Source organism: Monodon monoceros, unplaced genomic scaffold, assembly GCF_005190385.1.
Source record: "Monodon monoceros isolate NGI ecotype Baffin Bay Population unplaced genomic scaffold, NGI_Narwhal_1 Super_Scaffold_20, whole genome shotgun sequence".
Taxonomy (NCBI): domain Eukaryota; kingdom Metazoa; phylum Chordata; class Mammalia; order Artiodactyla; family Monodontidae; genus Monodon; species Monodon monoceros.
In genome coordinates, this window is record NW_021703777.1 from 17,590,792 (window position 1) to 17,617,435 (window position 26,644).

Consider the following 26,644-nt stretch of genomic DNA (forward strand, 5'->3'; position numbering starts at 1 on the left):
GAGTCTGTTCATTCTTCTGGGATGTGGAAGGGATGGAGAAAGGAGTAAAAGAAAAAGAACGAAAATGCACTGGGGTCTCAGCCCCAGAGCCTAGCCTCGCACCCTGGTGTCTATCAGGCTTCCTTTAAGTGTGTGGGCTGGTCCAAGTTTGCCTGGAGGAGGACATGTGGGACCAGAGGCCAGACAGAGGAAAGCAGACATATTTCTATAGTAGAAAATCCTTTTATTTTGTCAGAGAAGGAGGCTTGCCAGAGAGACTTAGCTTAATGTCCAGTGTAAGCGTTACTTTGTGCCAGTCAAGGACCAAAGGTGTGTTAATTTATCTGCTTTCTATGTACCTCCCAGGAGGAAGACAAAGGGCTTTTAAGAATTTACTAGTCTCATGCATTTTTTGTGTGTTTGCAAGTTAGTGAGTTGTTAGCCAAGAACTTGTCCTTAAAGCTTTCTCAAATTTCCTATAAATACCATCTTGAAACCCTTCATGTTTTCAACTACAGGCAATTATTCCTAATTTTTTAAATGAAATTAGCTGATATTTACAATCTTATTGAATATTCCTTTCCAAATACTGGGATTTTTGCTTTTGGTTATCTTTTCAGTTTGAGATCCAAAGCAATATACTACTCATTCTGAGACAGTTCCAATGTATTTGATATTCAATGGGGAAATACTCTGCCATATGAAGCTTTTGCTCAAATACGAATCATTTTTTATTTCTTCTGTTTTGTGACTATGCAAGTGACACAATCATTATAGAAAATTTAAAGTAAAAATATATCAAATGCACATCCTTTCAGACTTCTCCCTCTGCAAATAAATATTAGAAACAAAATTTCATCATTCTGCAGTGTTCTTTACTTGCTAACTCCACTTAACAATATATCATGAACATCTTTCCAAATCAATAAATTTAGATCTGTATCTTCATTTTGATTCGTTGAATAGTATTGCATTTTATGGATTACTAAAAGTATTAGGCCAGTTCCCAATTTGTGCATGTTTTAGCAACCACTTTACAGTATAGTCTCCTGAGAAAAATACAGAAAACCAGAATAAAACTTGGGGAGGAGGGGACATGATAATTAATTTGCAGTTGCACGGTTTTCTTACTAGTCAGCATTTCTTATTTAATATTTGTTAAAAGCCAAAGTCTGTTATCTTAAAGTTGCTCAATAATAAATACACGTGGGTGTGCTTTCTTGCAGTCTCAAATAAGAAAACAGCTTGATCGAGGGGAAGGCACAATCCGATCTCGCTCATTCATCTTTAAATAGACAGACCTTCCTCGATGAGGGATGCCCTGACCCAGGAGCAGGGTGGAATGTTCCTGATGTTGTGATCCACAGCAGGTTTCAGATGAAAGCTAAGGATTTTTCTGTAGAAACAAATCAAAAGCAGATGCAGATTTGGACCTCTCAGAAGACACCACATTTGCTGACTCACAGAATACTGCTGCCCTTCAAGATCCTACCATGTCCCTGAGAATACCGAAGGCTCCTCGTTCTGATGGAGACGGATGAACCACTGCGACCAGGTGTGCTCGATCTTAGAACACGCGATGGGAGATGGTTTTTGTTTTCCCTCATTGTTGTCCCCAAGCTGGTTGACATTAGTTACCCAAAGTCCCACTCTGCACCAGGGTCAACTCATCTGACTTCCAAGTTGTGCTATTATCCAGGAAGGAAACAGCTATATATGTAGCCCGAGGTTTAGACTGCTTTTCAGAAAGTGTATTGGGATAGCAAATGTCCAAGATTGGGGCAGAGGAGCAGTGTTGTTTTTACTTTTTTTCCCCTTTATACAAAAAACAAAACAATTTCCAAAACTAAAATGGAAAATGTTTGTAGTATTTATTTTCTCTTTGTAAAAGGCTCAGATATCTACCGGGTCCTTTCTTCCCCTCTAATGATAAACCTGTGAGAACTAAATCTCCTATGGGCTATTGGGTAAGATGATAAGGATAATGGAAGGTACAATCTTAAAAAAGCATCTCTTTTAGTCATTTTGGGGGAAATGCTTTAAAGAGTGAGAAAACATAAATTGAGGAAGAGTGATAAAGTAGTAACTTGTAGTTTAATAATAATTATCACGATAATTATTATAACAGTAATAGAGCACTTGTAAGCACTAAGTTATCTTCATCCAACACTTCTCAAACAGACTGAAAGAAACTTTCCAAGTAGAGTGTGTTACAACAATCCCTTCCCCAGAGTGAGAGGGAGGTATTTGCCCAAGAGAAGAAAGATGTACCTTGCACTGCATGGAGCACCCTACACCTTATTCAAGAGGAACTTCTTTTGTCTATTGAGGGAGTAACACTAAATCCACATGCAAAGGGTAATGCTGTGTTTGTTACACAGCATTTTCAAGCCAGAACAAGGGGATTGAAATAGGGGGATGAGATACTGGCATCCAGAGCTCCTAAATAGATTTTAACCCCTTCTATTATCTTTATTAATACTGCTTTTTTAGACTGAAGTTTGAAGGGAGACAAAAGTGGAGGAAGAGCCCAAACAAAAATGTTGTGGAGCAAAGCTATGATATGATGCTGCTCTTGCAGTCCAAAGGGCTACTTTGTTGAATACGTTTCTTCTGTTATTTAAACATCTAGGACTCAGAAATTACATTAAATTTTTGTATGTTTCAACAAGGTTTTTAATGTATTTTGTAATGTTTGTATCATACAGAATATAGCAAATGTCAAGTTAAAATGTATTGTGTTGGGCTTCCCTGGTGGCACAGTGGTTGAGAGTCCGCCTGCCGATGCAGGGGACACGGGTTCGTGCCCCAGTCCGGGAAGATCCCACATGCCATGGAGCGGCTGGGCCCGTGAGCCATGGCCGCTGGGCCTGCGCATCCGGAGCCTGTGCTCCGCAGCGGGAGAGGCCACAGCAGTGAGAGCCCCGCGTACCGCAAAAAAAAAAAAAAAAAAAAAGTATTAAGTTTGCAAAGTAAGGAGTTAGACATAAATCTTCACTGAGACGTACAGTTTTGTTTTGTTTTCTTAGATCCAAGTGTGTTGTGTAGGTAACATTGTTTTCATTTTTTGTAAAATATGTCATGTTTATTTACATTCTTTGGTTATGTTTATTAAAAACAGCATGATTTTGCTGTGCCTGTAATATTTTGCTACTAAAGTGTTTTTAATAACTGTAATTTAAAAGAAATATAACCAATTAATATCATAAATAGCAATGAAGAGTCCACTTTGGTTAGACTATGAGCTACAAAGGATTGAAAGATTCAGAGTTGAAGAAATAGTCCCCGTCCTCAAGGAGTTTTCAGTTGAATATGGAAAAGATAAGAAATACATCCATGACGACGTACAGAAGTAAATACGATAAATACTTCAAGTGAGGCACACAAAGCTATATGATGGAGTGGGCTTCAGCTGGGATAAAGCCATTGTTTGGAGGGTTTTGATATGAAAAGGGCGATCTAACATACACCATGCAATTAGTACTACCCCAGATGCTTTACCTGCTCTCTTTACCTGTCTCAGCCCTGAAAAGTGATCATGATCTCACCCCGAGGGATCTCAGGGAAGGGCCCTAGGATGAGGGAGGATGATTCGTGCCAAATCGGAGTGGGGCTGTTTGGGAGAATAGCTATCTGTGTCAAGCTCTGTCGCTAACAGTATGTGCTCATCATAAAGTACCTCAAGACACAGCCGAAGGATTAGCAGTTATTCTCAGAATCCCCCCAACCCCGGGAAAATCTTGCCCCGCAGAAGCACTGCTGCCTCTGGACCAGGAGAGCGCCCCACTCAACGGTAAGATGGCTGTTACTGCCTCGGAGGGAAACCCGTCCCTATTCCTGGGCCACTGGACAGGAGGACACTCAGCAGGCCACAGGCCTCTCTCTCCAGCCCAGGGCACTCGGGAGACTGGGCTCTTTGGTCCTTCCCTCTCACTCACGCACGGGGTGCAGGTCAGGGAGTTACACTGAGTCCCTGTTTCAGGCAGAGAGCAAGAGAATTATTACAGGATGAATATAAACTCTACTTCCCTCCTCTACTGCTACTTCAGGTCAACTGCAGCAAACTTGTAGTTTTGCCAAAGTCTTCCCAGCCACGTTGAGCCTACACTCTGCTCACCACAATTCAGGCTGTCTGGGCATGACGTCGAGCAGAGCTTCTTAAATTATCTGTGGAAAAGGGCCAGATTTATTTTCTTTTAAAATTTATTTTCTATCCCAGACTGGGAATTTGTAAAATCCAATTAAGTTATTAGAACACTGAAGTAAAAATACAACTATCACAATCCCAGTTTTTAAATCAAATTCAATAGACATAGTATGTCTGCTGTTTTTTAAACCCTTAACCCTCAACTTCTGTAACTTATTTTGTACTAACAAACAGAACAGCCCAGTCTGTGGACATTTCAAGTAGGTCTGGCTAGTGGACAGCCACGTAAAATAAAGCAAGAGCCTTCTTGAGAAAGAATTCATCTTGATGCTGCTATGAAGCTGTTTCATAGATGTGCTTAATAACATCTACAATCCCCTGAATTTATATAAAAGAGGTTATGCTCCATAACATGGGTGGGGCTCATTCAAGCAGTTGAAAGGCCTCAAGAGCAAAACTGGGGTTTCCATGGGGAAGAAATTCTCCCTGTAGACTGCAGCCTCAGCTCCTGCCCAAGATTTTCCAGGCTTCTGGCCTGCCCTGCAGATTTTGGGGCTTGCCAATTTCCAAAATCAGGTAACCAGTCCCTTGAATTAAGTCTAATTCATGTTTATATCCTACTGGTTGTTTTTTGGTGAACCCCAAGTGATACAACTTTCTTTCCCAAATACCTCATCACCATTTTATTATAAATTTTGTTGTTTGCTGAAATATTTTATTTAGTTAATTTTAATTTTATCACTTTTGGATAGTTAACAATTCAATAAGTAAAGTTTACAGTGAAAAGGGTCACTCCTGGGAACCCTGTCCCCCAATTACCTAGTTCCACTCCACGGAGGCTACCCATGTTACCACATTCTGTGCATCTTCAGAGATACCTATCATATACAAGCAAATATGAATATACATCTATATTTTTTCTTCCTATACATAAGTTGTAACATAGCACACAGTTTCACACCATGCTTTTTCTTCTGAACGTTATGTTTTGGAGATCATTCCATCTCAGTACCCAAAGTCGTCTTCGTTCTTTTTTCCATTGGGCAAATGTAGAAATTTCTTTAACCAACCCTCTATGATTAGGGTGAACACATAATCTATCTAAAGTGGGACCCTTCAGAGTTGAAAGGAGCACTAATAATTACACCGAGAACAGCAGGTATAAAATGGCATTGTTACAAAAAAAAAACAAACAACAGGTCACCTCATCTATGATGGATACTTGTTTCCAATCCTTTAATGTTACTAAATTGCAATGACTGTAAGTATATACTTTTCACACATCCATATGCATCGGTAACATGAATATCTAGAAGTGGAATTGTGGGCTTTTGTGTCAATTTGACTCAACATGGGGTGCCCAAATTAAATATTTTGTCTCTGTGGGTTCTCTTTCTCTGGAGAATCCTAATACATTGGGTAAAAGGTTATGTGCACTTGAGTTTGGTAGAGATTGCCAAGTTGTCCTATTTAGAAGGATATAACAATTCACACTTCCATCAGTAGGGCATAAAGAATGTCTGTGCTAATTTTTTTTTTTTTTTGCAGTACGCGGGCCTCTCACTGTTGTGGCCTCTCGCGTTGTGGAGCACAGGCTCCGGACGCGCAGGCTCAGCAGCCATGGCTCACGGGCCCAGCCGCTCCGCGGCATGTGGGATCTTCCCGGACCAGGGCGCGAACCCGTGTCCCCTGCATCGGCAGGCGGACTCTCAACCACTGCGCCACCAGGGAAGCCCTGTGCTGATTTTTTAATAAATCTTTCCCAACTGACTTATGATGTCATCGTCACAATGTTTTAACTCCTCATATGTATGTACTAAAGTCTGTTTCTGGGTTGTTCTGTTCTACTGATCTGTCTAGTTGTGCACCTGATGCAGTTTTACACTATCCTTTAAAAATAATCTAGTTTTATATTACCTTTTCAAAAATTCCTTAGAAAGTTTCAACTTATTTTTCTGGATGAACTAAAGAATAATTTAACTATTATACCCCTTAAAATAGAAATTTTAATAGTAGCAGTGTTCACCATGCAAAGGTTAAACATCTCCATTTATTAGTTCTCTTTCCTGTGGTGGGTATGAATGTATGTAGGTATACATATAAAATTACCAGTAATTACAATTTTGGTCACCTCATTTATAAAAGACTTTCTTGCTTCATGCATCACTGCATTGGCAAAAACTTCCTGGACACTATTAAATAATAATCTGGATAATGGGAATTCTCGATTTTAATGGATGTGTCTAATGCTTCATTAGGTTATAACAATTAACTATTTATAGCATGCTGCAGGTAAAACATATCTCCTGCCTCTATTTCTTTGTAAAGGCTGTTGTTCTTGCCCAATTTAAATGCCCCACTCTGTGTTTTCTATAGCATCCTGTGCACAGCTTCATCACAGCATTTCCTATACCTGTTCCGTTTACTAAGCTGTACATTCTTTAAAGATAGGTACCACAATTTAGTCTCATATTTGTAGAGGATGGGAGAAGAGAGGGAAGGAGGGAGGAAGAAAGGAAGGCAAGAAGGAGGAGGCAGGCACAGTGCCCGGCTGATCTTACTGCACAACTTGAGAGACTGCATTTGTACACATGTCATGTAAAATGCACTCCTGGAGCACAGAAATATGATGTACACTGTGCTCCTTAGAATTCTGCAATGTGGTAGCGCTAGTGAATAGTGCACAGTAGGTGCTCAATGCCAGGTACCAGTGACAAACTCTGATCGTCAAAGATCCTAGGAGGAAATTAACAACCTTGAATGATGGACTGCATTCCTGAAAATGAAAAGCACATGCTAGAACTATAATACCAATTTCAGAGATTGAATTAGGCTCATGGATGAGGTTTATTTTCCAACTCACAGTTTATGTTAGGTAAAACGGTCTCCAAACCAGACGTGAAACAGTCACTTATTCGTGTGGTTGAAAGAGTGAATTAAGTTAATTATAGTCTTTAAACGTTTGAAAACAGTCTGGGGGAAAAAAACCTACATAGTGCTCAAACTGTACTTCTAAAAATACTATTTTATTTATACTCATGTATGAAAAAAAAGGGCTATACTACCATGTTTACATACATACCAATATTGGAAACAATTCAATAATGAATCACATCTAAATTTTATAAAGAATACACAAACATTAAAAAACACTGATTGGTTACAGAAAGCAGAGTGGAAGAAAAAAACATTAGCTATCATTTTCATTTCCATTAAAGAGCAGCACCCTCTGAGAAGAATCAAATCAGTTAGTAATACTCACCTATACTGCAAAATAATATATACAAAGGAAAGTTAGTGATTGTACTGATTCTATTACTTTTACTAAGCCATTTTATCTTCCTCTCAATGCAAATAAAATAATATGAAGAAAAATATGTCCTCACTATTCACAATAAAAAGAGTCTGCTTCATTCTGCAGGCCTGGCATATTGTACAATAGGGAGCACTTCATGGCTCAAGTGGATCAAAGTATCATTTTGATTCTGAGCCACCGAATAGAATCTCATGCATATTTGGTGACTGGACTAACTCCATAGGAGCTGTGATAGATTGAACCATTTCTGTGGAATCCCCAGATCTCACAAATAAGAAAAGGCCCTACACAAGAAAAGATAAGAATCAATCTGTCCGTAAATTCTATCTATAGGCTCTTTCTCTAGTGTAAGGTGGAAAAAGGGGCCCTTTCTTGAGTACATGGATACAAGTGTTGTTGTGGTCTAAAGATTGCTGGATTGATATAATGAAGATAAGGTATACACAGAAACCACTGCCAGATTAAGAAACTTCCACAACTTGTCTCAATTCTTCAAATAATGGAGCAAGTTCCTTTTCTAGGCTGACAATTAGTCCTAAAACAAAGGGATTAAGAAAATTTGAACATTAGAAAAATGTTTATCAAAATGTATAATACTAAAAAAGTGAGACATATTTCATTCTCCATTACTAAAACATACTTAAAACAAAATATTGTAATTCTAAATAATCAAAAACCCATATTCATTATGGTTTATTTTTATCATCTATTAACATAAATAAATGAAAATATTTATATGTATTAGAAGATGTAAAATGAATTACATATGTGCTATAATTTTGTTAGTTTTGAAAGGAAAACTTTAATTTATACCTTATTATTTCAAAATCTGCACTGATTCAGGAATAATACACATGATTTTTACTAAAAAAAGGTATACTTTTTTCCTGAGCCAATTTTAATGAACTTTATCAAGATAGGTAGATAGCAAAGGAATAATCAAATATTTATTATATAAATTCAATAAAGCTAAGATATAAATGGGTATTTCAAATGAAAACAATAATTTTAAAGATGCTTGGTAGGAGTATAAAACATATACTGAAAGAAACAAACTAGTCTAGAAATTAGCTTCCCCTTAGTTTACCAGAGTAGAAGGCTATATATATCTTAAATACTGCTTGTTTTATGCTCAAATAAAGATCTTCCTCTGTCTCACAGAGCATTAAAAGCATCTGGGATTCTCAAGGAAATGTTCTAAGTATCAATACTAAAATACAGTTCTGCACATTATCATAATTTATAACAACTGATGATTTTATCACATGACTGATTTATCAGAACTGAGGTTTAATATACTTAAAATATTGACACCACTACCATCCTATACAATTTATAAAGTGTTTTCATATATGATATTTTATAGCTTCAAAACATTTAGAAATGGAAGAGACCCAATAGATCATCAGATCTAAACCCCTCATTTTAAAGATGAGGAATCTAAATACAGGCTTCAGTGACATAGCTGGAAACAAAGCGGGCTCAAAGAGCTTGGAAAGAGATAAAACAGAAAAGGAATGCATAACAGTTCTAACAGCGGTGAAAGCTGAAGGAGACAGACCTTAAAAAATTCCACTTTAACCAAAAGAGGAAAAAAATTACAATTCAACTGAATACTGTCATTATTTTACATGAAAATAGACAGTGAAGGCTACTGGATACAATGAGATCTTACTATCCTCTTTAGAAAGTACAGCTTCCCAGTGTTCGTCCTCAAATTCTTCCACCCTAAAGAAGAATGAGTATATTCATCCTAGTCACACTCTTTAAATTCTCAATCACATTCATCTTGCCCACTATTGTTCAACATTTTATAGATTGGTCTATATGGAACTGAACTCATCCTTGATCGTTTTTACGTGTTCTGTTTGGTTATCTTCTCTACTCTTCTTTGTTTTCTTAAACTGTTGTAACGTGAGCAAGATATAGCATTCAAGAGGTGGAGATAACATTTAATTTTCCTTTCTATCTTAAACGATCACTTACCTATACACTGTCTCATTTGAACTAAAAAATAAGCGCACAAGATCGAGAAAGCAGACATTAGCTCCATTACACAGATATGAAAAACACAGTTCAGAGAAGTTACACTTCCAGAGATCAAGGAACAGATGGTAGACTGGACCATGAATTTAGGTTTTCTTACTCTAAATCTGCTATTCCTATCATATTAGACTGCTCAGATATGGTATTATAAAGAATTAAAAGCCGTATTAAAACACACCTGTATTAGCATTGCTGCTGGCTATGAAACTCACCACCAAAGGTAAACGATTGAATTGAACCACCTAAAAAGAGAACAAGATCTAAATAATATGTTACATAGTGAAAAGGTAGTGTAGTTCAGATGAAATATCTTAATCTTCCAAAAAACTTTAAATGGTCAATGTGTAAGATACTAGCCTAACATCATGGTATTACATCATGAAAACATGCAACAGTGAAAGTAAGTATTTCCATAAAACAGGCTTACTGATTATCTCTTAGAGACATTAATACCACTTAGCCTGGAAAGTTTTAAGGTGGGGCTGTGTCTTCTTCATCTTTTTTTATCTTCTAAAGCCCTGCAGAGTGTCAATTACATAATAGGGGCTCAATAAATATTTGATAAGCAAATAGGTCAAGGCAGTATTTCTCAGTCATTCAAGTGGTTATAACTTAATGATCTTCTGCCTCCTCTGAACCACTATAATTTAAATTAATTTAAATTTAAATTAACTTTGAATCAACTATCTTTTTAAAAAATTTAGCTTCAACCTAACCCTTATTGGCTAAATTAAAGGTCAGATGGGCTGGTTATCTCTTGCCTAAAAGACATTAAAATATATAACTTTTAAAATAAAAAATGTCACTTATGTAGCATCAGTAGTACATGATATACTCTGGGAAACATTGTTCTAAAGTAGAAGTGATTAATTTATTCTAAAGAAGAAAATCCAGCTGGAGGTCAAGAGATATGTAGCAACTAATTTCTTTCCCACAAATAATAACCTCACTTATTTTATATATTTCAAACCAAATGAAGGAATTAGTAGTGATAACAAATTTAAATAACTTATCATTTGACTTTCAAGGAAAATTCTGTACCTGTCACCACCACAATTAAAAAAGTGTGTCATTTGAGAAATCACAGTTGTTAAATAAGCTAAGGGCACCATCTACTGGAGGTAATAGTGACCTGATTTACCCTTTTTAGGATAACATATACTTTACTACTAAATCTTTTAATCTAATTTTCTATAGTAATTAATTGCTGAAATGTGAAAAAAATTACTACAGTTTAACATAACCAATTTGAAGGTTAAGATTTTATAATTCCATCCCCTTCGAAACTAAAATTTAGAATTATAAAACAAACTATTTTATACAGAAGACATAATAATAGTTGAAATCATCAGCAAACCATTTGATAATTATGAACTTACCTGGTAGGTGTTATAGTAACAGATGATACTTTTATTTTTTGAAAGTCCAAGTTTGCTCCCTTGGTCTGTTGCAAGGGCAAAAGTAGACAAGAAACCAGGTCTCAAAGCATGCTCTGGAGCATTATCATTGGCCACTGGAAATATAAATGATTTAAGTAAAAATTATGCAGGAAATATGGTAGGGAAAAGATCTAGAGCACTTTTTTTTTTAACATAAACCTGTAAAAAATGGATCACAATGGTTATGCTTCACAATACTGAAAATCACATTACTAACTGGGTCTCATCAATTTAGGTGGGAAAAACCACTCAGCCAGAAGTTAAGTGATCATAACTAAGGGAAGAAATGCTGGTTCTCACAATTTTTTAAAATTTTCAAATGAATACTAATTGTTTCCATTTTCTTAATATCTAACTTAAAACACAGATTATGATTATCAGTACAATTAATAAATTGAATGTTTTGGTTAACTGAGAGCAAAGCTAGAATAGTAAAAAAAAAAGCTTCAAAAACCTTTGCTCTTATAAAACCCACAGAAGTATCTTTTGTAGATGATAATAATTCTACAACTGGCCATGTGTTTTAAGTTTCTTTCACTCATTAAAAGGTCTAAGTGGAGTTAGTTGTACCAGCGAGTTCTGAGCTTAAGGCTTTTAACACAGCGATCCTCAGAAAGAACATGAGAACTGGAAAATCTCTGAGATTACTTTCTTCAAAGCCCTCATTACAGAACTGAGAAAAGGTAAGTGACTTGCCCATGGCTACCTATGCTCTATGCTGGGTTAGAAAGCACACTGGATCACACATCAGGAGATGATGGGTTCTTTGCCTATCTTGTCACTGACTCATGTGCAACTTTGGACTGACAATGTATTCTTTGTGCTTGACCATTTTCATTTATAAAATGAAAGAACTAAATTAGCTAATTTCTAAACTTTCTTTCAATTCTAAAGTCTGAAATTATCTGACATATATGATAACCCCAGGTGGAAAATAAATTGTAAACAAAATATGCAGAACATTATTTACTCTTTCTGTGACATATATACTTTAAAAAAAAAGGTAAAACTCAGGCAAAAAGAATTTTTTTTCTTTTTCTTTCTTTTATTTTTTCCTTAGGTTAACCAGTTCTTCTTTAGGCAAAAATTATTGTTAGATTCTGGTAAACTAAAGTAATTGTGAAGTTAAAAGCTTTTCAAAATCTTACTTCCAGTAAGGAAGCAGAACAAGAAAGAGTAAACAAAACAATAAATTTATGTTAATTCAAATGTATGGATGTTTATCCTAAAACTACTAGCAATACTGATAAAAAACATATATTGGGGGAGTCTGTGTGTATAATATATCTAGCTGCATATATGCCCACTCTCATCACTTAGATTTACTAATCGTTTACATAAAATGTCTTTAATGGGAAACTGGGTTTGTGATAAATCCAAGCTTAAACTCTGGATGATATCGTGATACATTTGATATATAATAAGTTACTTAAGATTCCAACCCAGCCTTCAACACACAAAAGCAAACATTTCCTCCCAAACTAAGACCATCTCCTGAATGTATTGAAATGGGTTATTTTATGCTTGCCTTCTATATTACTCAGATATAAATACATTTTTATTCAAAAGCAAACAGGACACTGGCATGTAATTGCTCCATTTTACCTTTAATGACAGGCACTCCATCTCTATCTGACACAACAATAGCATGGAGCCCCTCAACACTAGAAAGAAAACAAGAAGTTAAAATATTATAAAACATTTTCTCAAAATATGTACCTTCAAAGTCATAACGGTAATTTTCATGTATTATTTCTGAAAAACCATGGGAACTCAATTATTGATATAAGGTCCTATAACATGTTTGCCAAAACTCTTCCACCATAACAAACAAAAACAGACACTGTTGCCTTCACACAACTTATAATCTAAAAGGAGAGCAGCTATCATTCAGATCACCTCATGCAAATATAAAACTACAACTTGGGAAGTGCCATTAAGAGATATATGGGGATACGTGAGCCTATAAAAGGGGGGTTGATTCAGACAGGTGGGTCAGGGAAGGCTTCCTTGAGGAAATGGTATCTCAGCTGAGATGCTATGGTACTAAGAAAAGAGGGGCAGAAAGATCATTGTAAGCTGAGGGACCAGGACAGAAAGAATGGAGGTCATACAGCAATCCTTTCAGCCACGCCTACACAAAAAGTAAGCAGAATGGTTAAGTCTACAGCTGTGAAGTTAGAAAGACCTGGTTTCCAGTTCAGAGTCTGGTGCTTACTGTTTAAGCTACCTTGTGTCAGTTACAAAACCTCTATCTAAGTCTCAGTTAATCTGAAAATGGGGATAAGTGTACTTATTTGGCTACTGTGAAATTTTAAAAATAATGCATGTAAAGCAGAGGGTGGTTGGTACATAATTAACATTCAAAAATATTAACATCAATGTTGTCACCTGTGCACACTGAGAATGACATAATTTATCCATGCAGTTTAAATACTAAATTATTAGTGAGAATCCCTAGAGCACAAAAATGTTAAAAATTATAATGGGGAAACATCCTCAAACTTTCATCATTTACAAAGGACCTATAGCCCCTTAACTGTAACACAAAGCCTACAGTCCTGTAACTACAGGCACACCTCATTTTACTGGGCTGCACTTTACTGAGCTTTGATAACCCTACACCGAGCAGATCTATGGGCACCATTTTCCCAACAGTATGTGCTCACTTTGTGCTTCTGTGTCACATTTTGATAATTCTCACAGTATTTCAAACTTTTTCATTATTACCATATTTGCTACGGTTATCTGTGATAAATGATCTTTGATGTTACTATTGTAATTATTTTGGGGTGCCACAAACCATGTCCATACAAGATGGTGAACTTATCTGATGAATGTTGTGTATTGTGACTGCTCCACTGACTGGCGGCTTCCCCACCTCTCTCCCTATTCCCTGTGACATAACAATATCGAAATTAGGCCAGTTAGTAACCCTACAATAGCCTCTAAGTGTTATAGTGAAAGGAAGAGTCACACATCTCTCATTTAAGTCAAAATCTAGAAATTTGATAATTAAAATTGCTTTGGACAGTTCCAGCTTGGATGGTCATCTTTATGGCCCTGCCCTACTGTGCAAAGCTGAGGCTACTGGTACTGCTGATCATTAGGTTGAGAACAGAATCGGCAGCTTGTCTTTACAGTTGCCAGTACTAGGAGGGAGACAGTAAAAATGAATCTAAGTATCATATTAACATAAAGTCAATGGTAACAAATAACACTTCAGTAGTGATTTCTTTCTGAGTAGAGAAGAATATAGATAAATCAAAACTAGAAGATAATACTAATTTCAACTGCTCTGTAATCAGAGTAAAGGCACAAGCCTAGGCAAACCACACAAACCAATTTAGGCAAAAATCCAAACAAGTGTTTTTCTTTTTCTTTCCCCACCTATGTAAATTGACATCTAAAACCTTTTTAACATCAAACAGATTTGGAGAATAAGAAATAAAAATTAAAAAAAAAAGGATCTCACTACATATTCTGCTATACTAATTCAAAGGTTATTCAATTCTTCTGGAATGTGAGAATGGATGTCTCAATATATTCCTCTCTTTCATGCCCTTAACTCTAAGGTATCATTTTACATTAAACTAAATGTGAATTTTAATTCAACTAAAGTGACAAAGTCCTTTGAATCAGTAAAATACCTAAAAGGAAGTCACTGTCCTCAACACAAGAGCCTAATTTACAAAATGGTGCATCAAATGGACTGTGGGCAGGGAGAAGAAAGCCTTGTGATTTTTCCAAGTATGAGCTGCTAAGTCTAGCATTTTCCGGTTATGTAGACTCAGCAATTAGGTCTTACAAGCAATGTGAAAAATAAAGGCAAATTCTTAGGTTTTTTCCCCTTGAAATTACTCCAACTACGTCAAAGTATAATCCAGTAAATCGCTATGAAAGAACTCTAAAGTGGCAAGAAATCTGGGTTCTAGCCCTCTGGCATTCACTAGCTGTTTAACCTCAGACAAGTCATGTAACTTCTCTAAGGGCTCATGTTGTTTATCTGCAAACTCAAAGCACATCACTTGTGCTACATAACATTATGTTAGATATTTGAAAGTGCTGAATAATAGCATAATACACATATATTAGTCTAAGATAAACAGAAACAAAATACTACATAAAATTAACATATGTTAAGCAGAATTTATTTACTAACAAATTAGTAATTTTTTACCTTGGTAATTTTTTGTACAGGAATCGTTTTAGGTCCTGAAAGAGAATATAAAAAATCGTATTATAATAATAATGCCTTGTACTGGTTCTCTAGACACCGTCCTATCCACATCTCAGGTAACTTAAGTATTCATTCATAACCATTCTTGCTTGTGTTCTTTCTCTTTCTGATTTGATGCTTTAACTAGCTGTGTGATTTCCAACAAGTTAACTAACCTTTTTCTCTAAGCCTCAGTTTCATTATTTGTTGAGTAGGGATAATTATAGAACCTACATCATAAGATTGTTATTGAACTTTATTGATACGATGCATGTAAAGCGATTAGCATATCCAGAAGTGGAAACACAAATACATATTAGCAGTAATATTAGATCATACTTTTCATACTATTGTACATCTTCTTGTTGCTAACTTTGTGTTCACTTGAGAATATATTATGAACATCTTTCCATATGCACAGACTTTCTAACATCACTTTAACAGTCTTGGTAAGTTGACGAGCTTCTCTGAAACTCAGTTTCCTCGCATGGCTAAAGACAAACCACAATGTGTGTCAAGTGTTTAGCATGGTACACAATTACGACTAAAGAAACAGAAGACTACATTGTCTCATTACACTCTCTCATCTGGGGAGTTTCATTGACAATCCCGGCATCAATCATGAGCTCTACATAGGTAAATCAGAGTGTTTTGGCCCTTTAATCCCTACTATTCTCCAAACCTGGACGTTCACTTTATTTCATGTTATCACCATCAGCTTATCTTTGCACACACTATCACAAAGCTCAACTCATCACTTTTCATCCGAAATCCAGATTTCCCCAATTTCTTCTTGTTTCCACTAATGGCACTACCAATCCCTGTTACTTACTCAGCTTTGAAACATAAAGTAATATTTAACCCAAAACTCACATGTATCACTTTAAAAATCACTTGTGAAGCCAAATGTTTTTAAACTGATGTTCTTCTCTCCTTTCCAAATGATGTTACGGTTTAGGTTCAGTTTACTGTTTATGACTTACACTGGCCTCCCAATTGGTATGACGGTCTACCATTTCTACCCCACACATTTCTACACAATGCCAATAATCATATTATTCTCCTTCTCTAAATCTATAGTTGCAGTGATTCTCAACCCTGGCTATGGAAAACACCTGGAGAGCATAAAAATAACTCTGATGCCTGGTTTGGAGGGGCTCCCCACATGATTCCCTGTGCAGCCAAGATCAAGAATCAATGTTTGAATGGCTCTCCACTGTTTACCAAATTATGTACAAATTCTGTAGACATCTGAGGCTCCCTACAATATGGTCTACAACTAATTTTACAGTCTTGCTTCCTACCACTCCCTCATACACTTCCTCAGCCGCAGCTGAAATGGACTATTCACAGCTCCTCCACATACATCTTTTCCTTTCCTATCTCTAACTTTGCTTATGCTATTTGTTCTACTAGTAATACCTTCTCGGCCTTTAAAAAAAAAAAATTGCTACTCATCATTTAGAGCTAATCTCAACCACCAAATACTCCAAACCAGCTTTCCTGATAAAGACAAACCGAGGCAATCCCTCTCTCCTTTGAATTTTTACACAATAATGTATGCACATGTATGATCACTTGCTTACTATACTTTTTTTTTTAACTTTAGAAACCCTTAAGGAAAGAAATCATACCTTAGTCATCTTTATTTCTCTCACAGCCCTTACTACAGCAATCTTTTCAAGGGAGATGCTGAAAAGAATTTAGTGATTTGATTATGCCTGGAGAATAAGGCCTCAAAAATATAATGGAAGACACCCAAAAATGGAGTGATAAAGGCATAAAAAGTTGCTAACTGTTGAAAAACATAATCTTGCAACCTAAACAGAAAAATCCGATTCATATTGATGTTGAATGACCATTTAGTGTGCTGGTTAAGAGCACGGGCTCTGGAGCCAGTCTGCCTGGGTTGCTATCTTGACTCCACAACTTCCTAGTTGTGTAACCTGAGGAAGTCACTTGATCTTTCTGTGCCTTAGCACCCTCATCTATAACACAGGGATGATAATAATAGTGCCTACCTCATAAAAGTTACTGTAAGAATTAAATGAGTGTATGTTCAAGGTTCCAAAGAATGTTTAGCATGTATGTCAGCAAAATAACAGTATGTAAACTATAAACAAACACAGACGTTAACAGTATTAATTACCCGCTGTTTCTAGGAGTGAAGTTCTCTAAGTTTAGAATTTTGCTTGTATTTGCGTGTATTGCTGTGCTAAAGACGTGCTGGTTATAAATCATCTGCAATTGCTACAATAAGCTCAGAGAGACGTAACACTTACTGGAAAAAGATTCAGAGCAACAAACCATCATTTAGAAATCGAAATGGTAGATATGCAGAGCTTCTCTCATGCCCGCAGAACTGGGGCGTGGGAAAAAAAAATCTTCTCAACCTCAGGCACCTTAGAGTCCTCCAAGCCCATTCCAGGCAGAAACTCGGGACCCCGCAAACTACTCAAATTAATCTCTCACTTCGGATCCTAGAGAAAATAATGAAGTGGAGGGAAGCGCTAAAACGAAACAAATTTGTACTTGGGAAGCGCTACCTCTCCCCGCCCACTCTCTCCTTCCTCTTGTGTAAACTCACATCCGCCATGATGAACCCCTTCCTCTCGCAGGATCAGTCTCCACGCCTGAAAAAGAAACTCCTGATGACTCTCCTCTCACCACTTCCTCGCCCTCCCCACCTCCAACCCAATACGCGGGGTTAGCCTTCCTCAGGGTCAGACAAGGATCCGCGACTCCAGGGCTCGTGACAGGGAGGCTGAAGGCACTCGGAGTTTCCACATACCCAGACGGGTAACTGAGATGCCTGACCTCAGCCCACTTCACCCTCTCACACCCAAAACTCAGGCCTAAAGGGGAGACGAAAGGGGCGTTCTCTCTTCCGTCTCACCGCCCGCGCCACCTGCGGGCCCAAGCCTAACACCGGGCAAACTGGCTCCAGTTACCTGGGTTTCTGGGCTGCCCGGTTCCCTGAGCTGTCACTTCAGACGACAGCTTCTGACACAGGTTCTTCTAAAAGCCGCTGTCACGTGATTTGTAACCGCCTCCATGCTCCAGGAAGCACTTCCCAGACCTCCGACCCCGGTGACGCCGGATTTCCGGGGAGGTGCTTCGGCGAAAGGGAGCGCGCATCCGCGCGACGCGCCCAGCCTGACCCCTGCCCCCCAACCCGGGGGCTGCTTCCTGCACCTGCACAGAGACCCGGACGTCGCGACCTCGGCTGTCGGATCGAGATTCCTAAGAGATCGCTGAGCCGTGAAGACCCCCGGAAAACGCAAGCAAGAAGACGTTTTTGTTTGGAGAAGGTGGAAAAATCTCATTAGTTTTTTTTAGGGCCCGTTATCTTAAAACCTCTTCTTGTAGATTGAGAAATTTGAAGGGGTGGTGTTACACGCTGAACAGCAAACACCAGATTGCCCGTGATTAGAAGTCAAAGGTCCATAGGTTTCTGACCCCAATTTACTAGTCTCTTTTGGCTTTCCCATGGGTGCTACCCACGTACTGTGACTCAAGGCCCTGCCTAGATTGAATCGAGGATCCATGAGCTTTCTGGAGATGAGTTATGTGTGTACCTGAAGCCTCTACATATGCAGACATTGAACAACTTTCTTTCATTGGCCCTTGACTTAGAAGGCTATACCTTTAAGGACTGCCTACATTACTTTTTGTTTGGTGCATTGCTTGTGTGCACATTTAAGGAAAACCTACAGTAGGTGGTAGGAAAATGAGGTCTATGGGAACTTGTTTTCGACTGATTGTCAACTCCAATCCCAAAAAGTAGAAGTGCAAAAGGAACCATAGTCCAAGACGTGGTGAAAAGATACTTATTTCCTAGTTATCCTTAGGAGGATGAAATGGTAAACTACAAAGCTCCCAGCTGTTACAAATGACCTCCTTGTCATTACAAGTGAACTTGACAGTTCCATAGCAACTGACGTCATTGAAGAGCACTTCCTTTTCCTTCCTTTCATTTCTTAGCTTCTAGGACACTGCACTTATTTTAGCTCCTCACCCACTCTAGCCTCCTCTTAAATGAAGGCATTTAAAGTTTGTCTTTGATTCCTCTGCTGTTTTTCCCTTTCCACAGTGTCCTGAGAATGTGAGTCCTAAATCTGCACTTTTCATCTGAGTTCTAGGTTCATATTTTCAGCTGCTTGTTGGATGTTGAATATTTCTACACGTGTCTGTCAGTTCTAAGTCAAAGGCTCTAAAAACGCCAGTAAACCTGTTTCCTGATCTATGTCCATGTTGGTTCCAAGATTTCATCAGGTATCATCTTTGCTCTCTTTCCTTCCTCATGTTCTTTTCTTCCTTAACAATGCTTTTTTACATCTAGATTTTTTCAGTTCTTCAAACCATTATTCCATTCAGCAAGACTGTATCAATAGCCACTCAACAATGGCCAGTTAACCCTTTCTAAAATAACGTACATTATTGCTGATCAAAAAATCTTTAGTGATATACCATTGCAGACAATAGTTGATGTAGTCTTTAATCTGGCACTAACGTGTCATTTTATTTTACTTCTAAATGCACTCTATTGTGAATCCTGTACTCCCAGCCGAATTGATTACCTCACCCTTCCATCCAAATGACTCTTATCTTCCCATGCTAGTTATGGAGGTTCCCGAATCTGAAATGCTCATTTCTCTCGTAGGAGAGGCAAAACTTCCTTTTACCTTCTTTGATTTTGTGGCTGGGTCTAACAATGAAATTAACAGACAGATTAACAGGAGGAAAATCATACAAATCCATTGAATATTTTTACATGTACATGGGAGTCTTCAGAAGGAAAATGAAGACCCAAAGCCGTTAGGCCCAAAGTTTATATACCTTTTTACACAAAGAACAAATTGTGGGGATGAGACAGACAAGGGGGCTTGGGCTAGGGGCAGTAGATTGTACAACAGTGACTATTAAACGTATGGGATAAACTAATGGAAGATAAGGGTTATTTTAGTAGGTTTGTTTGCACAGGTCCATTTCAGTGTCAGTTCCATCTCTGGTGATAAGAATGTTCTTCTCTTCCTGGTAGAGGGAGGGCACCTTTCTCATGGGAAGTTTTATGACAAGCCTTTAAGTAGAAAGTAGGAGGTCAGAGAGCCCTTCCTGCATTTGCTGTTTCCTAGTGCCTTCAGATCAAAATAATCAATATGCTAAAGTGGCATATTTCAGGGTGGCATGTTCTAAACCCCTTCATTTTCTGCCTTAGTTATTTAAATCTTGTTTCCTTATAACACCTTCTCATCCATCGCATTCTCTTGAATGCTCCTATATACTACCAAGAATGGTTGATATTTATTTGTGCATAATTATGTGTCATAGATTTAGTTTGTTTACCCAGTGAGACCATAAGGTCTAGAAAGAAGGGTCACGGTTTAGATTTTTTCCAGTTTCCTACAATGCCTCTGTTTCTTGCATTCTGTAGGTACTCATTTCAACATTTGTAGAATGAAAGTGATTACAAGAAACCATTAGTCCTGGCCCTGACTAAAACTAAAACTCCGTATTTCCCCCGTACCTCCCCACCATTTGCCCCCAAGTTTGGAGGCAAATCAAAATATGAACTCTAGCAAGAACTTCTAATTTCTGGAAGCACTACTTTTCATTTTAACATAATTATCCATTTTAATGACATTATTATATGGTAGTTGATCTGGAAAATATTGCTGATTTTTTTCTTCCTTTTGAGTGGCAAGAAGGGAGAGCACAGCTTTCCAAAATCCCCAAATACCACGATGTCTACAAATTGAAAAATCTAGTAAGATTTTTAATTTCCAAGTGTGGTGGTTTCCAAATTATGGCATGTCAATAGGAGAGTTCCTTATGTACTCAGATTGATCTGTTTGCATTTACCCATCAATAACACTGCTGTTGGTATAGGACTAAGGGAAATATTACTGACCTAAAAGATTATCAGGACCGTGTGCCAGTTCTCCAAAGTGGGATTTAACAGATGATCTCTGAGGTTCAGAAAGAAACAGATAGTATACACATACATGCATATGCGCACAAAATTTTTATCCCATTATACAAATTTGCTATTTTGTTCTACTATGTACACAGCATACTAGTACATTATATAGTCAACAAACATACACATGTTAAAGTTCTGAGTTTATTATATCAGAGCCTTTGTTTCTGCTTCTCTTTAGCTTAAATTTCTCTTAGCTGTTGTATACAGCAGAGCTCTCAATTTTTTTTGTCTTTTTTTTTAGATTCTGGTTTCCTATCAAAAAATCAACAATCAATCATCTGGATTTAGGCTGGCTCTGCTGTCTGTGTGAAAATTCTATTGGTATTCAAACTCGTATGAAGAGGAGACTCTTGCTGATTCTCCAACATACAAAAATGAAAATTTTATCACTTACACTGGCCAAGTTGGAAAATGTCTTACAAATTTTGATTTTGGCTCTGGTTTGGGATTTGGCCCACTGAAAATACAATTATAAGGTCTATACAATAACTTTCTCTAGTCAATTATAAGGTCTATACAATAACTTTCTCTAGACTTAGGCGGTCACCTCAGGAATCACTAATTCCCTCGATCTCTGGCTTACATCTAATAGTCAGTGAAACCACTCACTTGTCAACATCTTAAATGCCCCTACCATCTTTCCTGCCTGACAGAACCTCAAATTTGGAAGAGTTAAATGAGTTGTATTCTACATGTCTATGCCAAGGCTGCTGGACTAAGTTGGAAAAAATACACAAAATTTAACAGATTGTAAATTCTGTCACCACTGTGGGACTCAAAGAAATCCTACTTTTCACTAGTCAGATGACTCAGTGAAAATGATTCCTTCAAATTGTCTTCATTCTTTTTGAAGTGTCTGCTTATCATCCTCTCCACCCCCTAATTTTCCATAAACTGCTTATCTTATTAAGAAAATACAAGCCATAACCCATATATTCCTTTCTGAAAGAATGCTGGTGGTGCCTCTTAGCTAAAGTAATTATTCCATCTTTGCAGTGGCTCCAACATCCTCTAGAATACCAGGTACTTAATGCTATTATCCTTCTTTTTCTGTATTCTTTCACTTTCTACTTGCCCCTTTCCACCAGAATAAAAATTAGTAAGGTCTCTCATGTAATAAGTAGTAAGGTTTCATGTAATAAATAATAACTGAAAAAACAAAAGCCTTCTTAGAAACCACATCTTCCAGCTACCACCCCTTTTCTCTACTTCTTTTCATAGCCAAATTTTTGGAAAGTTTTTAATTGCTGCCTCCATTTATCCCAAATCTAATCAATCAAATAATTCTCTTGATTCTACATCCTGACTGTATCTCAAAACCAATCACTATATTCCTACTCTGGTCCAAGCCATGATCATCTCTCCTTTGACAATACTTCCTATCATTTCCTACATTCACTTTTGCCCTCCAGTCTTCTTTGCACAACAACTAAAATGTTATTTTAAAAACTCAAGTCTCATCATGTTAACTCCTTCATTAAAAATCTCAAAGTTTTTCTTTGAACATAAATCATCATGGTTTATATATAGCCTCATGGGATCTGGCCCTTATCTTATTTTAATTCTCTAACTTAGCCTGGCTTCCTATGTCATAATCATACAAGTTTGTTTTCACTTCTGTAAAGTTTCTATGACTTTATCAATTTAGCACACTCTGCCTGAAATATTTATCTAGCATTCACCTCTCTCCTACTTATCTCATCTTTTGGGTCTCAGCTTAAGCTCACTTCCTCAGAGAAACCTTCCCTAATCCTCCCAGAGTAGGTTAAGCCTTCCAGATATATGCTTTTGTTGTACCTTGTAATTTTCTTTGTAGCATTCATCATAATTATAATTAGTTATTTACTTGACATTTATTTCCCTTGCTAGATGTAAACTTCATAAGGATTTTTGCCTTGTTCAGTGATTAATTTCCATATTACTGCCTGGGTTATAGCAAACATTCATACATTTGTTGAATGGTTGAATGAATGAAGGAAAGGCCATATTAAGAATACAAAACATGATAAAAACAAATCCTTTACAGTGAGAACAGACCTTCTTTTTATTCATATACTGAGATAAACTGCAGAGACTGAAAGACAAAAATTCATCATAAATCATTCAGCAGAACATTCATTAAAAATCAAATGCATTTTCTTTAACAGAGTTCTCACACAGAAAATTTTATTTTATATTAAGTCTGATATAACATTAAATATTTTACAAATCAGACATTTCATTGACATTTCATTTTGAAATCTAATTGTATAATCTTGAATGCACTATAGACAAATAAAGTAAGATCTCCTTTACCAATTTCACTTCATTTAACTTACACAAGGCTTCCAGTAAAATTCCATCACACCTTGAAAATTACCTGCAGCTTTTAAAAAACATGATCTAAACTTCATATGGAAAGAAAGTCTTATGTAGCAACCCAAAAATTAAACAAAAAAGGTAAGAAGCATTTCTTAATACAAATAAATTATAAAAATATTATTTATGTGTGAGTTTCTTTCTTCTCATTGATATAGTCATCCATCCATATACAGTCCAAAGCAGTTCATTTTTAAATTGATGCTTAAAATACTCCAATGTCATTGAAAAATCTCTATTATTTTAGTGGTGCTCTTAAACGGCAAAGTAGAATATCAGATTAGAATGTCCCAACTCCTGGACTGAAGTGAATGAGACATTCACATTCATGCCAGATGTCATCTGTTATGCAGTTACCAGACAGCTTGGCAACAAGTAATTCTAATTTTTTATGGTAACTTACTAAAACATTCCAAGAAACACTTCTTACCCCTACATACTTGCAGATTGCTATAGAAAGATACAATTATATTTGAAGTATGGGCCTTATAATAGGAATCTCTGTTAAAATATGGAAAAGATCAACAGAAAGAATCCACACCAATGAAATTCTGTGGACTGATTTTCAAAGTTAGAAATAAGAAAATCCACTGCTAATGGAAGCCCTGCTCTGTGCAAATATAATGTGGTATATATTAAACAATCACATATTTGAGGTATTAGCTGGAAAAAATATATATATATACATGTGTGTGTGTATATATATATATATACACACACACACACACGCACACACACACACGTATACATGGACACATCCACAGAATATTCACAAATCTATTGGCCCCAAAACCAGCAGATAATAAAATTAAATAAATGAAAAGGAATCACATATCAACAGGAAAGTTACACACAGGAAGTTACAAAAAATGTGCTTACATAATCCTTAATATAAGGAATATGTTTTGAACTAGTGTTTTGAGGGAAAATATTTCCACTTATACGAAACTGTCTATTTAATAGTAATAAGGAAAGCCTTAAAGTAATAAGTAAAGAGGAAGCCTGAATTCGAGGACTGTATTGCCTGCCAGATTATTAAAGGAATGTGCAAGAATTATTGAAGATCATCATTCTACCCACTTCTTCTTTGAACTTAAAAATTAGAATTAAAAAAACTTTGAAGTTATTGTGAGACTACTCTCTTTTCTTTTTCATGGGTTTATGGAGAATTTTATGGACTTTGGGCAGTAGTCCAATATGGCCAAGAGACAAGGTTTTTCAGCTATCTAGTACAGATTAAAATTAAGATTTATTGTTCATTTTCAGAAGATTTTCTGTTCAGTTAAGAAAAAAGATTATGGGGCTTCCCTGGTGGTGCAGTGGTTGAGAGTCCGCCTGCCGATGCAGGGGACACGGGTTCGTGCCCCGGTCCGGGAGGATCCCACATGCCGCGGAGCAGCTGGGCCCGTGAGCCATGGCCGCTAAGCCTGCGCGTCCGGAGCCTGTGCTCCGCAACGGGAGAGGCCACAACAGTGAGAGGCCCGCGTACCACATAAAAAAAAAAAAAAAGAAAAAAAATTATGAATGCCTTTTCAGTTGGTTCACTCAGTATGACGACAGATAATAGTAAGAGTAATACTGAACACAAGCTTCATAAGGGAAAGCTAAATAAGTGCACAAATTCTCCTTTTGAATCATTTGGTCTTTTGACATAATTCTTACTTAACTAAAAAGATGGCTCATTTGGTCCTCAGGCCAACATCTAGAAATATTTCACTGCCTTAACACAGGTGGGATATTTTTTAAATGAAATACGTTAGAATGCATTATTAAGTAATACTAACATGTCACATCTGTTAAATAACAGCTGCATTTAAAAATATTACAAATCAACAAAGGGAAATCAAGAGGTTAACCATTTCTCTCAGTAACAATTTTACATACTAGTATAACTAAAGATTTAACAGGAAGAACACTTAAGCATGAAAGTGCAATTAAAGCAAAGGGCTGGAATTCTATCTTCCTGTTCCTAATAACACCTGAGCTGACATAAAAGCAAAGTTGTTTAATGCACTGGCATATATATATACCTTAAGGGCTTACTCTTCTCTACCAAATCTTTGTAATTATCATATATAAGAATGTAATGATTATGAAACAAATACTTATTTAAGCATTCAAATGCAGTCTGTTCCCAAAACATATTGTTTTCACTTATTATTTCTCATTGTTGAGAATTAAATTCTCAGATTTGATCACAATAAATTCCAAAACTTACAAATGACTAGCACCTATTTGGAAACAAAGGAATTAAAAGAGGAGGAGAAAAGGTACTATTTACTTTCCCCCAAATCCTTGCAAAGACAATGATGTTTGTGTATGTGTTTTAAAAGGGATAAAAATGTAAAGCACTAATAAATATAATTGCTGCCAAACTTCTAAAATACCAGTTAGAAAAGCTAGTAAATCAATACTCAAAGATTGAGGGCTTTTAGGCAATGATTAAAATGAAGAGGACAAGTTATCAAATTAAATTGGAAAGCTCAGGTAGCTAAAAATAAGATGGCAAAATGGAATTTTTGTTAGAAGAGCAGCAAATGTGAAAATCTTACATCTCAAGATAGCTGACACTGTAAATCATACACTTTGATTAAAAAAAAAAAAGATAGTAGAAGTCTTTTTACTTTGTAGAATTAACCCAAAATTCTAAGACACTTGGATGGGCCTTTACACCATGATATAGGTGACATTAAGGACTTACTTTTTACTTGCATACTTTACATGTGGCTTAAATTGTCAGGCACTCGATCAGTCATTTCCCACAGTTGTTTGAAAATTTTATCAAATGCATTTTATGAAATGAAATGTAATGCAACTGAAATATAGTACTGTCCAAAAGCCATGTATGACTTCACAATATATAACTTCACTTAACTTGATAACTTCACCTATCCCCTTGAAGTCAGGATTAAGGGAAAAAGAAATCAGTCAACAAGAGTTCAATTCACATAAGCATCAATCACAATAGTGTAAATATCCCATTAAAACTGGAAAAATAATGGATGAAACTTTTTTCATTTATATTTGTATAAGTTTTCTGATGCATATAAACTTTCAAAGTTAATTAGAATGCTATGACCTTGTTTTTAAGAAACTAATTCTATAGGCTGAAGAAAATATTTTAAATTGTATTTTCTTTTAAGCACGATATTTTTTC

The 26,644-nt window shown here is 36.6% G+C and overlaps 2 protein-coding genes across 5 annotated transcripts in view; one reads left to right on the plus strand and one right to left on the minus strand.

Annotated features, from left to right (window-relative positions):
- The window catches only part of DAPP1 (dual adaptor of phosphotyrosine and 3-phosphoinositides 1), a 59,866-nt gene extending 56,931 nt beyond the window's left edge, over positions 1-2,935 (plus strand). The window contains exon 9 of one of the 2 annotated variants that reach the window (XM_029235135.1): positions 1,206-2,935. In XM_029235135.1, the coding sequence (XP_029090968.1) occupies positions 1,206-1,274 (69 nt within the window). In that variant the 3' untranslated portion in view covers positions 1,275-2,935. The remainder of the gene's footprint in view (positions 1-1,205) is intronic. The other variant, XM_029235136.1, reaches the window with a different exon arrangement.
- On the minus strand, positions 693-18,237 carry LAMTOR3 (late endosomal/lysosomal adaptor, MAPK and MTOR activator 3). Of its 3 annotated transcripts, none has more exons than XM_029235137.1 (8): positions 18,098-18,237; positions 17,734-17,779; positions 15,108-15,142; positions 12,533-12,591; positions 10,868-11,001; positions 9,667-9,730; positions 4,946-7,977; positions 693-4,146 (listed from the first exon to the last, which is right to left on the minus strand). In XM_029235137.1, exons 2-7 carry the CDS (start codon positions 17,740-17,742, stop codon positions 7,904-7,906), a joined length of 375 nt encoding a protein of 124 aa, XP_029090970.1. In that variant the 5' UTR covers positions 17,743-17,779; positions 18,098-18,237; the 3' UTR covers positions 693-4,146; positions 4,946-7,903. The 3 variants fall into 3 exon arrangements, with proteins under 3 accessions (XP_029090970.1, XP_029090972.1, XP_029090971.1); XM_029235139.1 differs by adding an exon at positions 9,118-9,170 and having other exon boundaries at positions 693-7,977; positions 18,098-18,195; XM_029235138.1 differs by adding an exon at positions 16,781-16,838 and having other exon boundaries at positions 693-7,977; positions 18,098-18,195.
- Between the last annotated feature and the right edge of the window lie 8,407 nt (positions 18,238-26,644).